General features: G+C 40.0%; 2 protein-coding genes across 2 annotated transcripts in view; both read left to right on the forward strand.

Annotated features, from left to right (window-relative positions):
• LOC129418653 (E3 ubiquitin-protein ligase TRIM39-like) overlaps positions 1–22229 on the forward strand; it is a 99860-nt gene that overhangs the window by 47711 nt on the left and 29920 nt on the right. The gene's annotated exons all lie outside the window — the stretch shown is intronic.
• Positions 15157–22111, forward strand: LOC129418182 (E3 ubiquitin-protein ligase TRIM39-like). Its single transcript, XM_073859889.1, has 8 exons — positions 15157–15284; positions 15634–15723; positions 15839–16389; positions 16493–16588; positions 16684–16917; positions 19170–19311; positions 20925–20951; positions 21085–22111. The coding sequence occupies exons 2-8, from the start codon at positions 15654–15656 to the stop codon at positions 21630–21632; spliced, it is 1668 nt and encodes a 555-aa protein (XP_073715990.1). The 5' UTR covers positions 15157–15284; positions 15634–15653; the 3' UTR covers positions 21633–22111.

The following is a 22229-nucleotide window of genomic DNA, read 5'->3' on the forward strand; positions in this document are numbered from 1 at the left end:
CACTGTATATCAACTCGTAATATTGATAACACTTCCTCCACACAATATTACCTTATGTGTCCATAACACTTCCTCGACATGTTACATAAACAATACACAGATAACACTTCCTCAACACTGTATATTACCTTATGCAACAATAACACTTCCTCGACAGGACACATAAACAATATACAGATAACACTTCCTCAACACTGTATATTACCTTACACGCGTTCTCTTCACTTACAAATCTGTGTCAAATCACTATGGTCTTAATAGCCAACCCATCAGTAAGTCAATACAGATTCATGCATGCATGCCTTTGTTAAATTGTACCCTTGAAATCAAAACCCCTTTCACATATATGGTTCTTAAATTTAGAAGAGCTTAAATGTCTCACCACTTTGGGCAGTTCTGGCAAACAACACAAACCTAATTTAATAAGCAAAAAGTGCTTACCTTAGTATATGGCCATTCTTGTTTGTGTTGTTCGTCAGGTCCACCCAGGTGGTTCGTTACTTCAGCCCTTTTCTATCCTGTTCGTGACGCCAAAATGTTGTGGTTTCCCTTTTTCGGATGAAACAATCTTCAATCTTAGGTTTTGATTTCAAAGATGGACTTTATTGTCAGCCAAATAAAGCCGTGAGGAGATCTTGCAAGATCCACTAAAGTTTTACTGTACCCCAAGTGGTATATATATAAGGGGGCTTCCCCACCCCATGTACTCCATATAGGGTCTAATATTCAGTAACATATGGTTTGCATCATATGGAAAACATATGGCATCACTTTGTCAAGAGTACAGTACGTCTTTTGTCTCGGCCTTCGACATGTAACAACCTTCGCCATGTATAAGAACATACTGCAATGCATGCTGGTAAATTTCATACACACAATGGTGAACTATGGTTATATTCATATAGAAAAACATAATGGTAAAGTAAGATTATACTTAATTCCTTTATATTCGGATTTAAACAAACTTCATCATCGGACGAAACATTGATAATTGTACATTTGACCGACATAACCAGACAATCACTCACAATTTGCGCAAGAAATGCAACTTGAGCGTTACGACTGCGTGCTTATTCCTGTGTTAGTATGCCAATGTGGCCTATCGTCAGTATTGAGCAGGCTGCATAGTGATGTTAACAGTGACATTAACAATGACATTAACAACTAAAATAAGACATCCCGTATATTTTGGTCAAAGACTGCAATAACTGACAAATACAGTAGGTAACATTTAATATGTCCCTTAAATTGGTAGGAACAGGTAGGCACATATCGGGAAGGTTGTATAGGATAGACATATTCAGGAAAATTATGTAAAGCAGTGACCTTACCTTGTTTCTTAGGCAGACACATATGATTTTACACCATTTTGTCGTTTACGCATTTTTCACCATTTGTTTACAACAAACACGCACAGATAATTAAGACAGTTGCGTTCGGGTCTTTTTGACGTTAACTTACTCACACGTTAATGCCGTGCTGTTGAAACGCGATCGCCTTTCAGGAGGAATAATGCCGTAAAAAAAACATATCTTTGCTTTACAGAGCCTTCGTGTGGTCTCGTTTACATGAGAAGACAAAGATATTTTAGTTAGGAAGACGTCACCCTTCGGTGTTTACCATGAACCGTAACTCCTCAGGCAATCAATATGATCAGTGACACCTGTTGCGGCCGAACTTCTCAGGCAATCATCAGTGACACCTGTGCAAGCGTCCAGTGAGTTGCTATGGTCGATTACAGTTTACGCTTAACAGGACTGCATTGCATTTTAATCTGTTCATTGAAATGAAACGGCCTCTTTCCTTGCGTTTTTGTGCCAAGTTTGCGAGCTTCCCTAAATAAGGGTCTTTGGCAAAGATGAGTTGCGTTCGAAGGGACTGGTCAAACACGCCTACCGTAACCTTGTGTTGCAGTCTGTGAGAACGAGCGGCAAATGAGACGAGTAGCATATCGTGGATGAGAGATCCTGGGAAAAGGTTAAATTGGCACGAAAACATTGCGGGCCGAGTAGTGATGGGTCATTCGCGAACGAGCGGCTCTAAGAGCTGATTCTTTTTAGCGAACGAGCAGAGCCGAATCTTCAGACGCATGCAGGGGAGCCGGCTCTTCTAAGGGAGCCGAGCCAGAAGAGCCGAATCTATGAAAAGAGCCGGACTGCCATCACTAAAATGTAGAGCCAGCGCTTGAGCCGAAAGAGCCGAATCAATGGAAAGAGCCGGACTGCCCATCACTAGGGCCGAGTAAACATACCGAATTCACAAATAAGCAGAGGAAAGGCGAGCGTTTTGACATCCGATTCTGCTTGGTACGAGTAACAATCGCTTTGAAAACGTTTGGTTTGCACTAAGCATCGAGCAAACGAACTTCAGCTACGACACCTACGGGCAGCAGGAGAGAGTGTTAGTTCAGCGTTTAAATAGTCGGCATTGAGCTGTGATTGGTAAGCCGATTTTATGAATGAATGACGTGGTATTAGAGTCTTCCTGGTAGAACTTACGCTGACGCTTTCATTTACATACGTAACCGAGACGTTCTTCATTTAAGCTTTTAACACGGTGCACACTAATGACATCTTGTGTTCAACATGTGATTGTTGTGTCTCTGTGGATCCATTTATTTTCAATAATTTGAATTGTTTGTTGCCTGAACTAAATTACTTTATAAGTGATTAGTGATGATGTGGTGCTTATAAGTATATATATATATATATATATATATATATATATATATATATATATATATATATATATATATATATATATATATATATATATATATATATATATATTAAGGAACTCATTGAAAATCTCTCATAAATGACACAGAAAGCATATAGTGATGTTAAGCCAACCCAGATTTATCTGTGTATTGATGCAAATGGAAATGAGAGATTTTGCCAATATGTGTCAAAAATACATAAAAGACATTACTAAATAACACTTTAATGCTAGACCAATATTTGCAAGCAAGATCTAACACAGTAGCAAACACAGATGTCCTGGCAGACCTGAGAGATGGAAAAGCATTCAAAAACAATAAATTGTTACAGGACTCACTATCATCATTATTCATAATCTTATATCAAGACTCATCTGAGGATGCTAACCCTCTTGGATCTGGTAAGAAGAAACATAAGATTTTAGCTGTGTATATGACACTGACAGAGATTGCGCCACACAACAGATCTTCAATTGATTAAATGCAGCTACAGTAGTCAGTGTTGTGTAGTGAGGAGGACTTCACATGTTTTGGTCAGGAGAAGATGTTTTCTGCAGTGAGAGACTTGAAAGAAATGAAGGAAACAGGAATTGATGGTCCCTATGGAAACATTGTGAAGGATACTTTGATCACTATAACTGGGGACAATCTAGGGTCACACAGCATTTGGAGGCTTTACTGAAAAATGTAAAAGCAAATATTTCTGCTTCATAGACAGGAAATCTTTTAAGCGATCACCCACAAAATCAGATCCTGTTATATAAACGTATTAAAAGTGTGTGGCACAAGCATCATTACATGAGAAAATGACTGATGGGATAAAGTTTGACTCAGTTTTCAATCAGCTGAAGTATTATCATGTTACCAGCCAGGTCGTGTTTGGGCCATGACCTGTTTGAGAATTTTTTTTCTGCTGATCTTTCTCTACATTAACTATTTGATGACAACTGAGATAGAATTTACTTATTGCCAGCTAAACAGAATAATATCAAACTTTCAATACAAAGGCTGTGATGCAAGCAACAAACCAAGCGAGGAAAGACCAGCTGGAGAAAAGCTTGGAGGTCATGCTGCTCAAAACTGGTCTCTTACTGTACGTCTCCTACCTGTAATGATTGGAGACAGGATGAAAACTTTAGTTGAAGATGAAGTTTAGGCATTGTGTCTTAAACTGAGGGAGGTTGTTGATCTGATACGTGCACTCAATCACCTCAATTAAATTTCATATCTTAAGTTTCTCATTGAGGATTTCCTTCAACTAAGAAGCACTTTATTTCCAGGAGAACCACTGCCATTACCTTGTCCACTTCTCTCAGCTCATCCTTTAGTTTGGTCCTCTTATTCGTTTATGGACACTGCGCTTTGAAAGCAAGCACAGATATTTCAAGCAGTGTGTAAAACTGCATAACTTTAAAAACTTCTGCAGAACTTTGACTAAAAGACATCAAAGAAAAATGGCGGCGCCCTATACGGCAGCGGCTACTCCTGCTCCCGGTAATTATGTGCGTTTTATGTTAAATGTGTCGTCTGAATCATCCCAGTCTTATACAAGAAAAGTCTACAACAGAAATGAACTACTTGAATTACGGAATTTGAACCTTTCAAACGATCTTTCCGGAGTTATGTTTGTTTTGGAACACAAAGTACTTGAAGAGTTAGGCATCCTACATCAGCAAGACCCAGAGGCCTGCAACGAAGCGGACTCCCCTCCCGACACCGGCCGACGCTGGAGGCGCCGCAAGCGGTGTGCTAGACCTAGCAACCGAGGCAGTCGAGCGGGTATCAGCGCAAGGCTAAAAACCAAACCGTACATACCTGCACTTCCTTCGATTCTGCTTTCCAACGTTCGTTCGCTAGAAAACAAAATGGACTACCTCAGATTGGATTTAATTACACAAACAAAGGTGAAGGATTGCAATGTTATCGTCATTACAGAGACATGGCTTAACAACACCGTTCCGGACAGCGCTATTCAGATGGACGGTCTAACAACATTCAGGGCGGACAGAAGCCACGCACTCACCGGTAAGCTACGAGGTGGTGGAGTGGCAATTTTCATCAATAACAACTGGTGTACTAATGTTAAAGTCATCTTAAGTTACTGTTCAGAAGACATAGAATTTCTAACAGTTAAATGCCGCCCAGTATACTTACCGAGGGAATTTTCAGCCGTGACTATTACAGCTGTGTACATTCCGCCTAATGCAAACACCAAGGAAGCACTTTCAACACTGTATCAATCTGTGAGCTCTATGCAGGACTTAAACCCGAACTCTGCCTGTATAATTGCGGGCGATTTCAACCAGGCCAAATTAAAGACAGTGCTCCCACACTTTTATAAATATGTGGACTTTGCGACCAGGGGAGAAAATATTCTGGACCAAGTCTACTCAAACATCAAACAGGCATACAGAGCCTTTTCACACCCCCATCTAGGAAACTCGGACCATCTTTCTGTTATGTTAATACCATCTTATAGACCACTGCTTGTGAGGAACAAACGATCTGTGAAGCAGATCAGAACATGGCCAGATGGGGCTACTCCAGCGCTCCAAGACTGTTTTGAATGCACAGATTGGTCTGTTTTTAGAGAGGCTGCCACTTCCAAACAGTATGTCAATATAATGGAATACACTGAGTCTGTGACAGGATACATCTCCAAATGCATGGAAGATGTGACCGTCATAAAACACATCACCACAAGGGCAAACAACAAGCCATGGTTCACCAGGGAGGTATGTGAGCTCTTAAAAGCACGGAATGCGGCTTTCAGGTCTGGAGACAAAGAGGCCCTTAGAACTGCCAGAGCAAACTTGAACCGGGGCCTGAGAACAGCAAAGCGTGCTTATGGACAGAAAATCCAGTCACATTTTACTGATACAAAAGACCCCAGACGCCTTTGGCAAGGCATCCAGTCAGTGACGGACTACAGGCCTACACCCCCATTGTGCGAGGAAAGCACAGACTTTCTAAACCTACTCAATTCATTCTTCAGCCGTTTTGAGGAAAGCAATAACATCACTTCAACAAAAGCTCTACCCTGTTTGGACAATGCAACACTTCAACTTGACCCTGGTGATGTGCGGAGGACTCTTCAAAAGGTGAACCCCAGGAAGGCGTCTGGTCCTGATAATATACCTGGGCGTTTGCTTAGAGACTGTGCTAATTCACTTACAGATGTTCTCACAGATATCTTCAACATCTCTCTGAGCAAAGCCATTATACCACAATGTCTTAAAGCCACCACTATCATACCGATACCAAAGAAATCATCAGTCACAACACTGAACGATTACCGGCCTATAGCACTCATGCCCATTATAATGAAGTGCTTTGAAAGACTGGTTAAGGCCCACATAACAACCAGCCTACCTGCCACATTTGACCCCTTCCAGTTTGCATACCGTCCCAAGCGTTCCACTGATGGTGCCATAGCAACAGCACTTCACCTCAGTCTGGCCCATCTGGAGAACAAAAACAGTTGTGTGAGCATGCTGTTTATCGACTTCAGCTCTGCCTTCAATACAGTCATTCCACAACATCTGGTGAAAAAACTTAGTACTGTAGGCATCAGTACCCCACTCTGCAACTGGCTATTAGACTTTCTTACCAACCGACCACAGACAGTAAGAGTTGGCAAAAACTCTTCTCAGACCACCATCATGAATACTGGGGTCCCTCAAGGGTGCGTGTTGAGTCCTCTGTTGTTTACACTGATGACTCACGACTGTTGTGCCAGACACAACTCAAACCATATCATCAAGTTTGCAGACGACACAACAGTGGTGGGCCTCATCAATAACGACGACGAGTCAGACTACAGAGATGAGGTACACCAACTCATTAACTGGTGTGATACCAACAACTTACATCTCAATGTTACTAAAACAAAGGAAATAATTGTGGACTTCAGGAAAAATCACAAACCACACACACCCCTTACCATCAACGGTAGCATTGTGGAATCAGTGAAAAGCACCAAGTTCCTGGGGGTGCATATCACTGATGACCTGTCATGGTCCACCAACACCACTTCCCTTGTGAAAACAGCTCAGCAACGCCTTCATTTCCTACGTAGGATGAGAAGAGCCAACCTCCCCCCACAGGCACTCACTAACTTCTATAGCGGTGCCATTGAGAGCATCCTTACCAGCAGTCTCTCAGTCTGGTATGGCAGTTGTTCCGCTGCTGACAGGAAAGCTCTACAGAGGGTTGTGAGGTCAGCTGAGAAGATCACCAGATCAGCTCAACCATCAATCCAAGACATATACTCATCTCGCTGCCACAAAAGAGCCATCAACATCATCAAAGACCCCACCCCACACACAAACTGTTCACCCTCCTACCATCTGGCAAGCATTACAGGAGTACAAGATTCAGCAACAGTTTTTTCCCACAAGCCATCAGATTGATTGATTAATTCATTCATGAAAACTGGACTACAAATCCCCACACTAATAACTCATACTGACTAAGATTTGTGGAACTCATGTGGAACTCATGTCCGCAAAAGGCTCCTATAATATAAGTTAAACAATACGTTTTATTATCTCATGCTGCTTTTGCACTTTGCACTTTGCCATGTTGCACCTTATGTTGCACTTATTACAAATTACCTCATCCTGACTACACTTTTGGGGCATTGCAATAAGTTTAATAATTGTAAACTTCATAACTGTTGTCCATCTGTTAAATATTTATTTGTACTTTTCTAGTGGTGTCCTATGTCTAATCTTATGTTTAGTTTGTCTCAGTGAGTGTGGAATCCTTTTTAATACTGCACATTGGAGTATGGGAGAAACGCAATTTCAGTCTGCTGTGTAATGTAATGTTGCATGGTTTTGATTGACAATAAAGTAAACTTGAACTTGAACTTGATCAGTTACAAGCATATTTACAAACTGGAAGTTTATTTCCTCCAATGCTTTAAATATGGGAAACAACAAAGTTTAATGATAATGTATAACAGATTGGCATTCAGAGTGCTTTCAGTTTCAGAGGCTTTTGTCATGAGGACACTTTTGAAACAGTATCTGTCACATATAAAGGCACACTGAAAAATGATTAAAGAGTCATGACTGCTTTAGTTGACCAAAATAACATGTGAACGTGGACAGTCTTGCAGATTACTATCCATTGACTATAATGGACTTTGCTACCACAGCTAGACAGAGAGAAACTGGAAGTGGTGATTAACATAGGTGTGGATGGGCCAGATGATCTACGGTTTATAAAAGAAGATGATATTAAACATCTGCTCACACCTGTCCAGTGCAGAAAACTTCTCCATTCCTTCAAATGTGGTAAGAAATTTAGTATACCTGCATTTTTTCTCGTTCAGTTGCTTTAGATGAAAATGTAACATGTGTGTGTTTGTGTCTCTACATGTATTAATTTCTATGCAGATTCAAGACATTCACAATCAGCCACATCTGCACTTGATTTCAAACTGCTGGCTGCTCCAGTATTTTTTCCCTGACCCCATTCAAAGATCATTTCTTGATATGATTACTGATAACAGCAGATAGTGGACACGTTTCAGGTGCCATGGAGCAAAATGAGGCCCACTCTCAAAAGAGCTCTTGATGGTGAGAGATTGTGAGACACATGATAAAAGTCATAGCTGATTCTGTAAGAGAACACTGTTTAAACCCAACAAGCAAAGACTGCACAGTATTAGTCATAGCTATAATTGAGGAATATTCTGAAAGTTTTTTAGACAAAACTGAGGATGGAGATATAGCTGGTTCTGGCTACTTCAGTTTACTAAATCAACTCAAGACAATAGTTTAGTATATCAATAGAGGCAATACACTCTCATGTCTGATAAAGCCCAGATCCTCGTAGGGATGTACTGATGATCAGCCTTCAGCTTCCAGATGTGCAAGACTTGACAGTTATGGATGTATTAGTTGGCACCCAAAGGAACCCAAAGCAGCATCTCTTGAAGATAAAGGGAATTAAATGTTGGATATATTGAGCAAATTAATCAATGACAATAACATATGTAAAGCAGTGAGAGGACATAAATGCAGATCCACCCCCAGCATTATGGATATAAGATAGAAGTGGCCTTTTATCCTGTCTTGGCAGTTTTTATTGTCTCACTTTACTACCCTTAGGGCGCACTCACATTATCCAAACCAAACCAAACCATGCCCCAGCGCGAATGTCACCCCTCCCTACTCCCCCATGTGCACGCACTCACACTGTACTTTTATCGATCCGAGTCCGGGCGCGCTTTCGTCATCAAGATGCGATTGTTTTGAAAAAAGCAGGAAGTAAAGCTCTCGCTGAACACTGGAACCCACCGTAATGATAGGTCTGTGTTTTTTTATTCGGAGTTGTTTGGTGCGCGATTACAGACAGCCCTCTCACAACATTGCTTAGTTGATCTGTCACGTGCGCAGTGCGACATTCACGTAACCCCGCTGCGCGCATCAAAAGGTTTTTACGGAGGCAGATGAAGGTGAGTGGTCGCGCAACTGACGTCTTCACCTTTTGAATCGCGCTCAGGCGCGATTGCGCTCACACCACAGCCTTCCGCGCCTGAGCCCAAGTGAACCGCGCTCCGGCCCACCTCTGCAACCCGGCCGCGGCGCGATTAACCAATCCGCGCCCGGGCGCGGAACAGAGCACTCACACTAGTCAAACGAACCAGGCTTTGGGGGTCAAACGCGCCCGAGCGCGGTTTGGTTTGGATAGTGTGAGTGCGCCCTTAAAATGGATAAAAGTGAAAGAAGCCATGAAAGAGGACAGAAACGGCACTGATGGTCTTGCAGTGTTAGTTATGATGTCTTATATCAATGAGGCAGAGGACACACCTTTATCTTCTTGCTGGTGTAAGTATTTATTGACTATAACTCATGCAGTAACTCAGTGGTTCTCAAACTTTAAAGTGTGTAATAAACTTTTAAGTTGTGTACAGTGCATCTCCTCATTGGGCCCCCCAAGACAATTCATGACAAAACAATATCTAACTGAAGAATGTTAATGTCACGGCAGGGGCTGGCTGTTCTAGGCTAAAGCCACGCCCCTTCTCAACTTCCACCTCGAGGAGGTCCCCAAAGCCAACCCAATGACCAAACAACACGAGAACAGGTAAGTATAAAACAATCTTTATTGAATTTAAATATTTAAAATGTCTTGGGGAATGGGGAAAGGGGGATAAAAACTAAATCTAGCTCTGCCCTCCAGGTGGGCCTCAGCCGGGGGATGACGGGAAACAAGGGGCCAACGGGGGTCCGGGACGTGGGACTCAGGCTCCGGCCTGGCCTTAATAATCCGTGGCGCGCTCCTTCTTCCTCCTGGAGGCAGAATCAGAACCAGTATGAGTGTGGGGGATTATTATATTGGTCGCGTACCTGAATCTTCCTCGGGGAGGCTCTCCCTTGTAGTTACACAATTTTCGTCAGGTTACTCACTACTCCTTTCCTTCTCTCCACAGGTATCGACTTGGACACAGAAGCACCGTTAGTTTGCTTTAAGATGGCTCTCACCTTTCGACTGGACTAGCGTACCGTAAGTACAGGTTTGGCTCGGCTTCTCCTCAGAATATTCACTCTCTCTCCTCTTCTCTCCACAGGTATCGGCTTGGACACAGAAGCACAGTTGGTTTGCTTCAAGATGGCTCTCACCTCTCGACTGGACTCAGCGTACCGTAAGTACGTTTTTTTGCTCGGTTTCTCCTCAGAATATTCACTCTCTCTCCTCTTCTCTCCACAGGTATCGACTTGGACACAGAAGCACAGTTAATTTGCTTTGAAATGGCTCTCACCTTTCGACTGTGCTCAGCGTACCGTAAGTACAGGTTTTGCTCGGTTTCTTCTCAGGTTCTTCCCCACAAGTCTACCGGATACAGTGCATGCTCCGTCTCTATAGATCAACAGCTTAAGAGATTTAATAGGCACACAGGCAGCAGTGGCGGACTTACAGCAGTCGGCGCAACGTGCGATGGGGTAGGTAGTTCCTAGGTGGCGTCAGGGTGAACCCTCACGACCGCTAGATGGTGGCAGAGGGGTGGAATATCCCAACGTCTCACCGGGCCGAGCTCTGCCCTTTCCTCGTTACCGTCAGGCATTCGAGCTCTGGACAGGGGCGCCCCTTTGTAGAGGCCACGGGACGATGGAATTACGTCACCTCTCTCTCTGCAACAACAATGTTTATGCAATCGAAAACGTCAATAATAATAGCCCCAAATCGTACTCACACCTCTGCTGTTTCCTCGGCTCTTCACCGCCACTCTTCACATCCGCCCGAGGTCTAGACGGGGGAAAATCGTTTCTGGGCACCGTACTATTTCTGAAGGCCCGAAGCACGCTCACAACGTATGCTGTACTGAACTGAGCTAAAGCCAGCAGCCTCTTTGTCTTCCCTCGACGAAGTGCGTGAAGGCGGGGGTTGATCTGACAAGACACATAGCAATACACAGCAACCCACAGCAATATACAGCACCACGTCAAAAATAAAGGTTTCCACAGCACAAAGACTCACCCACCACTCCAAGTGTACGAAAAAGACGCCCGTCTTCCTTCATTTCGCTTAGTTCAGATTTGGCGATGGAAATATGCGGCCCAGCTAGTGGTGTCGTTGTTGTGTCTGCTTCGGTAAGTATTTCCTCGGCTCACCCACCATGCTCTGTTAGGGGTAGTGCAGTCCTCCTTCTCCTGGACGGAGTTAACAAAAGCAAGCACAATACACAAGATACTTTAAGCTAGATCTAGGTACTCACAGCGATGCCCTTTTAAATACCCTATTTCAATTCGTCTCAATCCGTCATGTGTTCGTTCTCCTCACAACCTTTAAGGTTCGCGATGACTTCCCAATCAACAGTTCCAGCCTGAGAGAGAGAGAGAGTTAGACAGCCACAAACAGCGCACCAGCGGCCACAACACAGCGCTTCCACACACACCCAAAAGGTCTCCAGACTGTGAATAAACTTGGCCTTAAGTACTGCCTTGTTCAGCGTATCTTCCAATCACTAGCCGCTGTTCCCAACTAGGCACAGGTGCATCGAATACGCCGATTTTCCCGTTGCGGCGCTTACCGGAAGTCCAGTGTTCGTCTTTTCCGGTCCGGGCGGAAACACTTCCGGGCGGAACCAAACTTCCATAATTTTGGTTCCGCCCCAAAGAAAAAAAGATCGTCACCTTGTGACATTAATTAAATCAAACCATTTAAAAATATTCAATGTAGCTCAGAATATATTATAAAATGATATATTTCCAAAAAATGTTATAAAATTCTGGTCTGTCTAGCATAATCTGTTCACAGCCCCCAGTTTGCGAATCACTTTTGTAAAAGGTGTTTTGTGAACACACAGCTCTGACAAGCTTATGCTTGAGTGTAATTGCTTTTTAAAGACTTGGGGCCCTATTTTAACGATCTGAAACGCAAGTGTGAAGCGAAAAGCGCAAGTGACTTTGTGGGCGGATCTTGGGCGCTGTTGCTATTTTCCCGGAAGGAGAAATAACTCTTGCGCCGGGCGCAAATCAATAAGGGGTTGATCTGAAGTAGGTTCATTATTCATAGGTGTGGTTTGGGCGTAACGTCACATAAACTAATCAGAACGCTATCCAACATTCCCTTTAAACGCAAGGGCGCAAGTTCCATGGCGGGTTGCTATTATTATGACGGATTTACCAGGCGCACGCCAGGAGCGGTTCACAGCCGAGGAGACCCACGTTCTTGTAAGAGCAGTCAAAGACAGAGAAGTTGTTTTGTATGGGGATGGGAGAAACCCGCCCAAATCAGCGTCGATTAAACAGGCGTGAGAGGAAATAGCCACAATTGTCTCATCAGCTGGCATCCCCATCGTTGCACCAATCGCTACAATGATGTCAGAAGACGAGGGAATCCCAAACTTGCCAGCATAAATCGAGCACGCCGTGTAACGGGAGGTGGATCTGCCTCTACACATGACCTGACGCCAGCAGAGGACATCGCTGCGTCCACCCTCACCCACAGCCAAGAAATGCAAGCAAGGTCCAACCCTAAAGTACACTTACAAATCAAGTTCATATACATTAAGGTTTCTTATAAAAACTTTTTAATTATTATTTACATAAAATAAACGTAATACAGCCACACAACAAACTTATGAAAATATTTTAATCGTTATTTGCATGAGAATTTTTTAACGCAGCCACACAATAAATAAAAACTATCACCACAATGCTCAACACAATGATTTCCCTTATCTCATGTGTTAATTTTTTTAATTGTAACAATTTATGATTTGCAAAAATAACTGTTGCATCTGTGTAGATTAGATAAGCAAACTGTGTGCGCGTTGTGCACGCTATACATTATGGTCGAGCATGCGCCCTTAAAATAGCATAATGAACCACTTTAAACTTTTTTTTTTTTTGGTCAGTGGTGCAATTGTTTTTTGAAACTGCAAATAGCATCAGGGATGGTTTACGCCGGAACACACCTCCTTTTTTGCACTGAACCGCCCAGGGAGCACAAGTTCATTACCTAGTTTGCCGACGTGCGACTGTGGAGGGAAAAACCCGCTGTGCGCCGATGCAAAATACGAATGATACATGTGTCACTGACAAAGTCAATTGCGCTGGGTGCAAGATAGGGCCCTTAGTGTTTATTTCTTTGTTCATCTAATTTTTGTAGACAACTACAATTCCTGCTGATGCTGAGGCCCAGCTCCCCATTCCCATCAATCCAATGCTCATTGTGGTTGGTAAAGCTTTAATGAAATAAAAGTAGTCTTGGCATAGTGGGCAAAGCGAATAAAAGCAGGCCTCCTGTTGAAGTGCTGTTTTCCATATAAAGTGCCATTTAAAAGATGACATTAGCACCCTTTTCAGTTTCCCACAGGACAATAAATAAAAGTTTCAACAGAAATGACTGAATCATTGTTTTATGTTTGATTATTGCAGGAGACACTGTTTTGTTGGCAAATAAGTTGATGCTGTCTATAGAGGGCCATGTTGTAATACCACATTCATCTCCCATGCCAGGATTCTCAATAGCCTTTGCTGTCTTGTTTTCTAATTTCATTTATTTAATATTGCATATCAAGTGGAAGCAGCCACAACATTAGTGTTTGTTCAAAGGTATTGCTCACAACACATGTACACACTTTTTGCTGCAAACTAATATAGGAAAACATTAGGTGTAATGTTTTATTATTATGGAGGCTTCAACTTAAGCATTAAAAACAATTACTATACGATTCCTAGATGAGTTGGGCCATATAACACTTTAATTGCAAAAAGTAACTTAAATGGAAAAAAAACTTTAATGTTTTAAGTGCCAAAAAAATATTAATTTATATCCTAAGAATAAAGCAAATAGATAGCAACAGATGAGCATATAAAGCCTGGTGTCATCAAGTAGAGGAATACCTAAGAAGTCTGGCAAAAACCAGCGTTTCTTTTATCATAAACCCTTTAGCATGCGTGTGCAGCAGGCGCTTAACTTGACAAGACACATAAAGCACATGGTTCACATGATGCGCGAAGCACATATTTTGAAATGAGAAACCACACACAATGCCTAAATGTTGTGACGAGCTTTACATCTAAAAAGAAGTCACTGATTGCCACTGCAAGTAACTTACTGTAATTAAAAAAAGGCTCTGTTGTTGTTTTCTAGTTTTCTTTTTCAAACGTGTGCCATTTATTTCAAACTGTTGAAAAAAAGCAATATCACTCTCGATATTGCTCGAGTCGTGTGATATATTGTAGCTCTATATCATCACGGCTGTGATTTACTCCTCTATCGGCCTGCGGTCTCGTGCCTTTGGTCTAATCACAGACGGAGCTTCTTTCAGAACCGACTGCTATATGTTTTATTAACCACAAGATGGTGCTGTTTTCGACACCCTCTATGAGGCTTCGAATCATGGTTTGAAACAGTAAGGGAAGTATCAGTGCTTCATTCGAGGCTTCATTTCCCCATCACTACCTTCGCTCACACCATTAGATACTGTTGTTGGGCCAATGGGTGGCTCTATACAGCTTCATGCACTTTATCTTATTTCAAGTCTCGATCTCATTTTTAATCTGATTTTGTGTGCACCCATATAACAGACATACACATACATAAATCCAAACCATAGAATCCACAAACAACGACTAAAAAAAGACAACTGAAACACAAGAGCAATATATACACATGGGTGAACAAGATAACAAGACACACCTGAGAAACATTCAACATGAGGACCAATGAACAAAAGAACTACAAAGAACTACAGAGTTGGATGGCAAAGACATAACTTCAAAATAAGAGCATGAGACAGAGAAACACAAGACATGACTCTGACACATATGAATCTGATGTGTCTTTAACCTGGGGAATAAATGGATCAATCTATAAATAAATTTTTTTATATAACCTACATTGAAGCTGTATATAAACACACACCATACAGATCAGCTACATATATAAGAGGGAGGAGCTATGACATCAGCACAGGTGTGACAGTGAAACTAAACTGATGATCTACAGTCTTTATCTTTTTTACTCTTTATCTCTTCAGGAAAGAAGATATTTAAGACTTTTAAAGACGTACATGAACACATCTGATACTCATTCACAGGTAACATGAGGAAAATATATAAGAAATTTCTCTGAACAAGTTTCTAATGTTAGTGTTCTGGTTCAGTAGGGTTTATGTCTAACTAGAACACATTAGACAAAGTCTGATTAATTAACTAGTTAACCTAGTTGAACTATTTTAATCTACAGTAAAATTTTAGTATGGTATTAGTAAATCATATGTCATATGTAAATGATAGTAAATCATAGTAAAGTAAATTAAAGTTTAGTGTTTGTTGTCACTGAGTAACACGACTCAAAGTGAACCAGGAAGTAGAGTATGTAAACTGAAGACAGAAAAACCTAAACGCTGTAAAATGCGATTTGTGTTGTGATTGTTTTCTGAAAAGCTTTAAAGAGAAGACAAACAATGGCAGAATCTTCACCAACATCACCAAAACCAAGACGGACCAGAAGAAAGAGTATGAGTCCACCTCCATGTAATCAAACAACCCAAAGCACATTATTTATTATATGAAATCTTATCGTTATCTTATGATTAGAAACATAAACTGTCATTGATAAATGTTGGTGATTTCTCTCTGTGTTTTTCAGATCTGTCATCCTCCAGTGTTTCTCTATCTAAAGAGCTTCAGTGTTGTGTGTGTATGGATGTGTTCAGTGATCCAGTCAGCACTCCATGTGGACACAACTTCTGCAGGATCTGTCTAAAACAGTGCTGGGACAACAGTCAGATCTACAGCTGTCCATACTGTAAAGAAACATTCAGCAAAAGACCAGAACTCAACATCAACACAACACTTAGAGAGGTCACGCTGATCTTTAAGGAAAAGTTCAGTCTGAGAAAATCTGAAGTCCTCTGTGACATATGTGATGAAAGAAAACTAAAAGCCCTAAAGTCCTGCCTAACATGTCAGGCATCTTATTGTAAAACTCATCTGGACCTTCATGAGAAAATTAATTTAAAGAAACACAAACTGCTGGATCCTGTGGAGAATATAAAGGACTATATATGTGAGAAACATGAGAGACCTCTGGAGCTCTTCTGTAGAGATGATCAGACATGTGTTTGTGTGTTTTGTACTGATGGAGATCACAAGAATCACAACACTGTTCCTCTAGAGGAGGAGAGTAAAGAGAAGAAGGTACGAGTTCATAACAACATTAATACATGCTTTATTCATCTGTTATACATATTCAAACAACATGATCTTTTGTCAGAAGATGATTAAATGTGTCTGTCTATAGACTCAACTGATGAAGACACAGACAGACATTCAGCAGATGATCCAGAAGAGAATCAAGAAGATTCAAGACATCAAACACTCAGCAGAACTCAGAAAAGTGAGTTGGAGATGTGAAATATTTGATGGATAATAATGTTTTGATTTGTCTTATAAATAAAGGTGATGAATTTTAATGAAAAACTGATTTCTCAGAGAAGCAGAGAGCAGGAGAAAGCAGCGAGTGTTGAGCTCTTCAGTGATCTGATCAGATCCATTGAGAGATGTCAGACTGAGCTGCTGGAGATGATGGAGGAGGAACAGAAAGCAGAAGAGAAACAGGATGAAGATCTTATTAAAGATCTGGAGCAGGAGATCACTGAGCTGAAGATGAGAGACAGTGAACTGGAGAAGATCACACATAGTGAAGATCATCTTCATCTCATACAGGTCAATCTCTATCTCTCTCTATCTCTCTCTCTCTCTGAGTGGATGCTGGGAGTGAATGAGAGACACGTGTGGGAGAGCTCCGTTTGGTTATTTCTCAACTTGTTTTTTTCAAGGGTTCTTTTAACATCTGTTTTTTAGTTTTATTATTTCTTTTTTAACACTTTTTGTTATTAGGGAAAGTTTCACTCTTATATTGCGTGGTGTGAGGCAATATGACGCCTAAAGTACCCCCGCAGGGGAACGTCGCCACTTATCCTCTGGAATGGATTCATGTGTATACCAGAGGCAAATACTTCTATTGAGGATGTTCTCCTTGCTGTAGGAGCTAAATTTGTCCATGAGAACATTAGTTCGGCTTCAAGAATGAACAAGGCAGTAGTCTTTTTTTGGAAAATTGAAAATCAGGTGAAAAACTTGATTGAAAGCGGAATATGGATTAATGAAACGTTTGTGCCTATTACACCGCTGACGGCACCGAGAAATTACCCTGTTGATTGTGACAAAAAATACACTGCAATGACCTGATAAGACAGACACTATTAATGAGCTAAGGCAAATCTCTTCTGAAAATATTGTGATGCAGTACAGGAAAATGAGATGCATGATGGGCAAAGTGAAGATATGGATGATTTGTCAGAAATAACTGTAGACAGTTGTAAAGATGATGGCTGAATCCGAAATCGCATATTTACTAAGTAAGTACTAAATTTCACTGAGTACTTACTTAACGAGCGCTAAGTCAGTACGTACGTTTGCGTTAGTATGGACAGCATCCGCCATGTTGACATTATCATGTCACCTATGACATAGTAGCCTTGTTAGGGTTCATGCCTAACAAGAACCGACAGGAGGACGACATCACCAATACCGCGAGAGTATATTATTACACATAATTTTGTAGTGGACAAAAATAAGTAAAACAAGCAGACTGTAATTTAATGTGTATTGTCAGATGACAAGTGATTACACTTTAGTGAAGCAATGATGCTCTTTTTTTATTTAAAACAATTGGAAACATGAATAAAAAAAATGAAAGAATAAAACTATCACAATAAATGAAAACGTATTGAAGTGAATACCATATGAAACAAAACTTTATTCAAATGTATTTTCTAACAAACTATCACATATTTACTGTCATCTCAATACAGCTGTGACAATTCTGCAGCTTTATTTTCATGAATCAGTTGAGCACTTTGTGGTATATCCTGGCCGGTCTGTGCGTGAAGTCAGGGTGCTGAGGAACAGCCCTGTGTAACGTATCGAAATCACCCGATTGGCTGGTCTCTGGTCGATTGCTTTGCTTTCCCGTGGCATCATGGGAAAGCTGGGATAGAATTGTCCATCCGATGCTTGTTTCCAAATCTGGGTGGACTCAGTAGGGTATCCGGGGATTTCTCGCCTACTTATTTTATGAATACTAAGGATTCGGACATACTACTCTGTTCATATACTGTTTCCCCTTCTACATTTCTAGCAAGTAGGCGGTTTCGGACGATACTTAAGAACACGTGCCTCTGAATCTCGCGAGAAATAGTCCAAAATCCTGGTAATTCTTGCCTACCCTTTTACATATACTGAGGTTTCGGACATACTATTCGTTCGCCTACTGCTTTTTGCCTACTATATAGTATAACAGTATGTTGTTTCGGATTTAGTTGATGATTGTTTGGTCCTAAATACTCAGTAAAATATAAATCTAAAGTGTTTTTTATTAAATTACTTGTATGGTACAGCTGAGTTGGCAATCTGGTGTTCAAGAAAAACAAAGGAGATGCTGTCATGATGTTGAGAAGTTTCATTAAGAAAAGATTAATGATGAAATATGCTTATTATAGCCTCATTAATGATGTCAATTATTTTATCATGTGTGGGGAGAATTATTTATTTATTTTTTATTTTTTGTATTCATTATGTATATATTTATGTGAAAACTGTATTTTTGAATTTTTTTTAATCTTGAAGAAATATGCTGCCCTACAAAGCCGCAGCGCAGTAACTACGCATTTGGTCAAAATTGAGTTAAGGGTTGAAATTCAATTTTGTCCCATTCTACAGAAAAGTGTGTGCCAAAATTGCAGTAACATGTTTGACTGGTTGGTGTAAAAAACTTTAAGTGCATTTTTCTCAGTTTCAGTGTTTGCGTAGTTACTGCACTTAGCCTTTGTAGGGCAGTATAGGTCTTTTGTGTTTTTACTGAATTACTGAAAGACCTAAAAGTCAAGTCTCTCTCTCACTCTCTTCTCTTAAAGATTGACCCATCATCCCTGTACGGAGCTCGAGACATGAAGAACTGGTCTGAGATCAGTATGAAGACTCATGTGAGTGTGGAGACTCTGAGGAGAGCTCTGACTCAACTACAGGAGACTCTCAATGAGAAACTCACACAAACTGGTAAATATTAGTTCATCAAGATCAGTGATAATTTAGATTATTTATTAAGTTTGTGAACTCTAAAACAGTAAACTGTTGATTCTTTAGGAGAACACAAAATATTAATAAATTTTTCTTCCCAACCATCTTTTTTATATTTTCCTCATTCAACTATGCCCTCCAGAAATGTGCATAAAGTTTTAAAGAAATGACAAAAAAAAACCAGACAAAACAGAATCTGCATGAAGAGTAGAGTGTGGGCAAAAGTACAATTTTTCAGAATAAAACATAATTTTCAAAGATATTGTTTTAGACAGAGACATTGTTTTGTAGAAATGTAGAACGACTTCAGTATAATTTCACTTTGAACATAAGTTGCATGTTTTGCACACAAAATATGTTTGCAGTTACATATTAACAAGGTCAAAGTCACGTATATCTGATAAAAAAACACAAAAAATATTGTACTGTTGTGTAACTTTTGTCCCAGCTGACGGCGTCGAAAGTAACACAACAGTAAAATAAACTATTTTTGTGTTACACTTGTTTTTAGTAAATATACATGACTATGACCTCATTAATATGTAACTGCAAATATATTTTGTCATTTATCTTTGCAAAAAATAATGAAATTACATTTTCATTGTAAATTTTTGTTTCGTCAAATGTTTCAAAAGCAACCTGACAGTACAAACTTGAATTGTTGAGAATAAAACCTCTTTTCAACAGCATGAACAGTACGAAAATGAAATGAAATTAGCACAATATACATTTCCAACATAATGCGCAACATTAGCAGCAGGACAAAAGTAACAAGTGTTACCCTGACATTTACATCAAATTTTAGGATGTGTTACAGCACTAAATAACCTGTAGATTGATCAGTACTGTAAGACATGAAACCAGAAACACAACTTAAAAAATGACAGCTTCAGTAATTTACTTTTCATGATTGAAAAAAGCTTTCCAAACCTTACTGTGATTTTCATGGTCCGGCCTTCATGTCATAGTTTTTGCTCCTTGTGGCAGGATTATGACAGTCCCACGTGTTTTGTGTGGTAGCACATTGTTTTTGTTTGTGCTGTGTGCTTCCCTGTCTCGTCTCCTGACCCCACTCCTTTGTCTCCTTATCAATTATTCTGTTATTGTTTCATTCATGTGACCTGCACCCTCATCATTTACTGCTTTGTCAGTGGTTTTGCCCCATCGCGGTCCTTTATGTTACTGTGAATAAAGTTTTGTGTGAAAACATCTGAATCTGGGTTCTCCTCATCATAAATCATGACAGCAGTAAAAGATGACAAAATCACGAGATATTTAGCAGCCCTATCGAGGTTACCTGCTGAACGTGCTGTCATAGCTTGAAATGCAAAAATAATCAGAGCTCTGAGAAAATCACTTTGTTACTTTCAACCCCACTCTCCTCCACAGTATGACCACTTTTAAAGGATAAGTACACAAACTAGACAAAAAACTGTGTTTTAAAAATCATCTTCTACAAGTCTAAATATACTGATAATAATTCACATATCATCTGTTACAGAAATATAGTTACAGATTCTTGTTATCTGTCAATGTTTTTAAGTTTCTTCTCTAAACTCTTGCTGATGTTTTATTGTGATTTGTCTTGACAGTGTTGATGAAGATGCAGCAGTATGCAGGTACAATGTGTGATCTACACTCTTCTCTCACATTTACTAACAATAATACTTTACATACACAAACTCATCTCTACTATTATAAACACATCAACATCTTTATATTGTCATTCATATTCTCTCATCTCTCTCTCAGTGGATGTGACTCTGGATCCTGATACAGCTCATCCAGAACTCATCCTGTCTGAAGATAGAAAACAAGTGAGACATGGAGACATTCAACATAAACTCCCAGATAATCCAGAGAGATTTGATGAGTATGTCTGTGTTCTGGGAAAAGAGGGATTCACCTCAGGGAGATTTTATTTTGAGGTTCAGGTGAAGGACAAAACTGAATGGTTTTTAGGAGTGGTCAGAGAATCTATTAACAGAAAGGGATTCATCGCAGCGACTCCTCAGAATGGATTCTGGACTGTGATTCTGAGGAATGAGAAGGAATATGAAGCTCTTGATGAACCCTCTGTCTCTCTGTGTCTGAAAGTGAAACCACAGAAGGTCGGGGTGTTTGTGGATTATGAGGAGGGTTTGGTTTGTTTTTATGATGTAGAGTCCAGGTCTCATATCTACTCTTTCACTGATCAAACTTTCACTGAGAAACTCTTTCCATTATTCAGTCCATGTTTTAATGATAAAGGTAAAAATTCAGCTCCTCTGATCATCTCACCTGTTCATTACAACAAATGAATTCACATCCAGAATATAAAACATTAAGTAAAACATGTATAAAAAGCTGAGAACTACTGTATAAATAAGAAAATAAATATGAAATCCCTGTTTTTCTATTGATAATATGTAAGCTACAGTAAACTCCATTATGTTTTTAAATACAATAACATTATGTGTAAAATAAAGTTTTATAATTCTCCATAAATGAGTTTTACGCAAGTTTTCCTCTGCTCTTACATTTGTGTTAGCTAATTGGATTGGAAAATTTTATTTAAATATTAATTTCAACAACTGACTTTTTGATATTGCTTCAGCTAAAAATCATGACATTATTCTTATATAGGTTTCACTCTTTATATCATAAACACACAAAACCAACTGATACGCTGACTGATCATAATTTATTCTTCAGTGTTGAAATCAGTTTATAGTTTACTAATGACAAATAATCAATGTTTATAGTCAGATGTGAATTTATAATCCTTTATAAATCAACATGCAGACTCATAACATACTGTAGTTTGTATAAAATGTAGGTGATTCAGTATAATATAATAACTCACACTGACACATCAGACATTTTCTTTTTGAATCTTTGATCATTCTTTGTGGAAA

The sequence above is a fragment of the Misgurnus anguillicaudatus genome, chromosome 21, assembly GCF_027580225.2.
Source record: "Misgurnus anguillicaudatus chromosome 21, ASM2758022v2, whole genome shotgun sequence".
NCBI lineage: Eukaryota > Metazoa > Chordata > Actinopteri > Cypriniformes > Cobitidae > Misgurnus > Misgurnus anguillicaudatus.

Excerpts from the sequence above, each read along its gene's own strand:
- LOC129418182 (XM_073859889.1), top strand. The coding sequence starts at position 15,654 with ATGGCAGAATCTTCACCAACATCACCAAAACCAAGACGGACCAGAAGA. Across the intron at positions 15,724-15,838 it reads GAGTATGAGTCCACCTCCAT|ATCTGTCATCCTCCAGTGTT; the intron begins GTAATCAAACAA and ends TGTGTTTTTCAG. Across the intron at positions 16,589-16,683 it reads ACTCAGCAGAACTCAGAAAA|AGAAGCAGAGAGCAGGAGAA; the intron begins GTGAGTTGGAGA and ends CTGATTTCTCAG.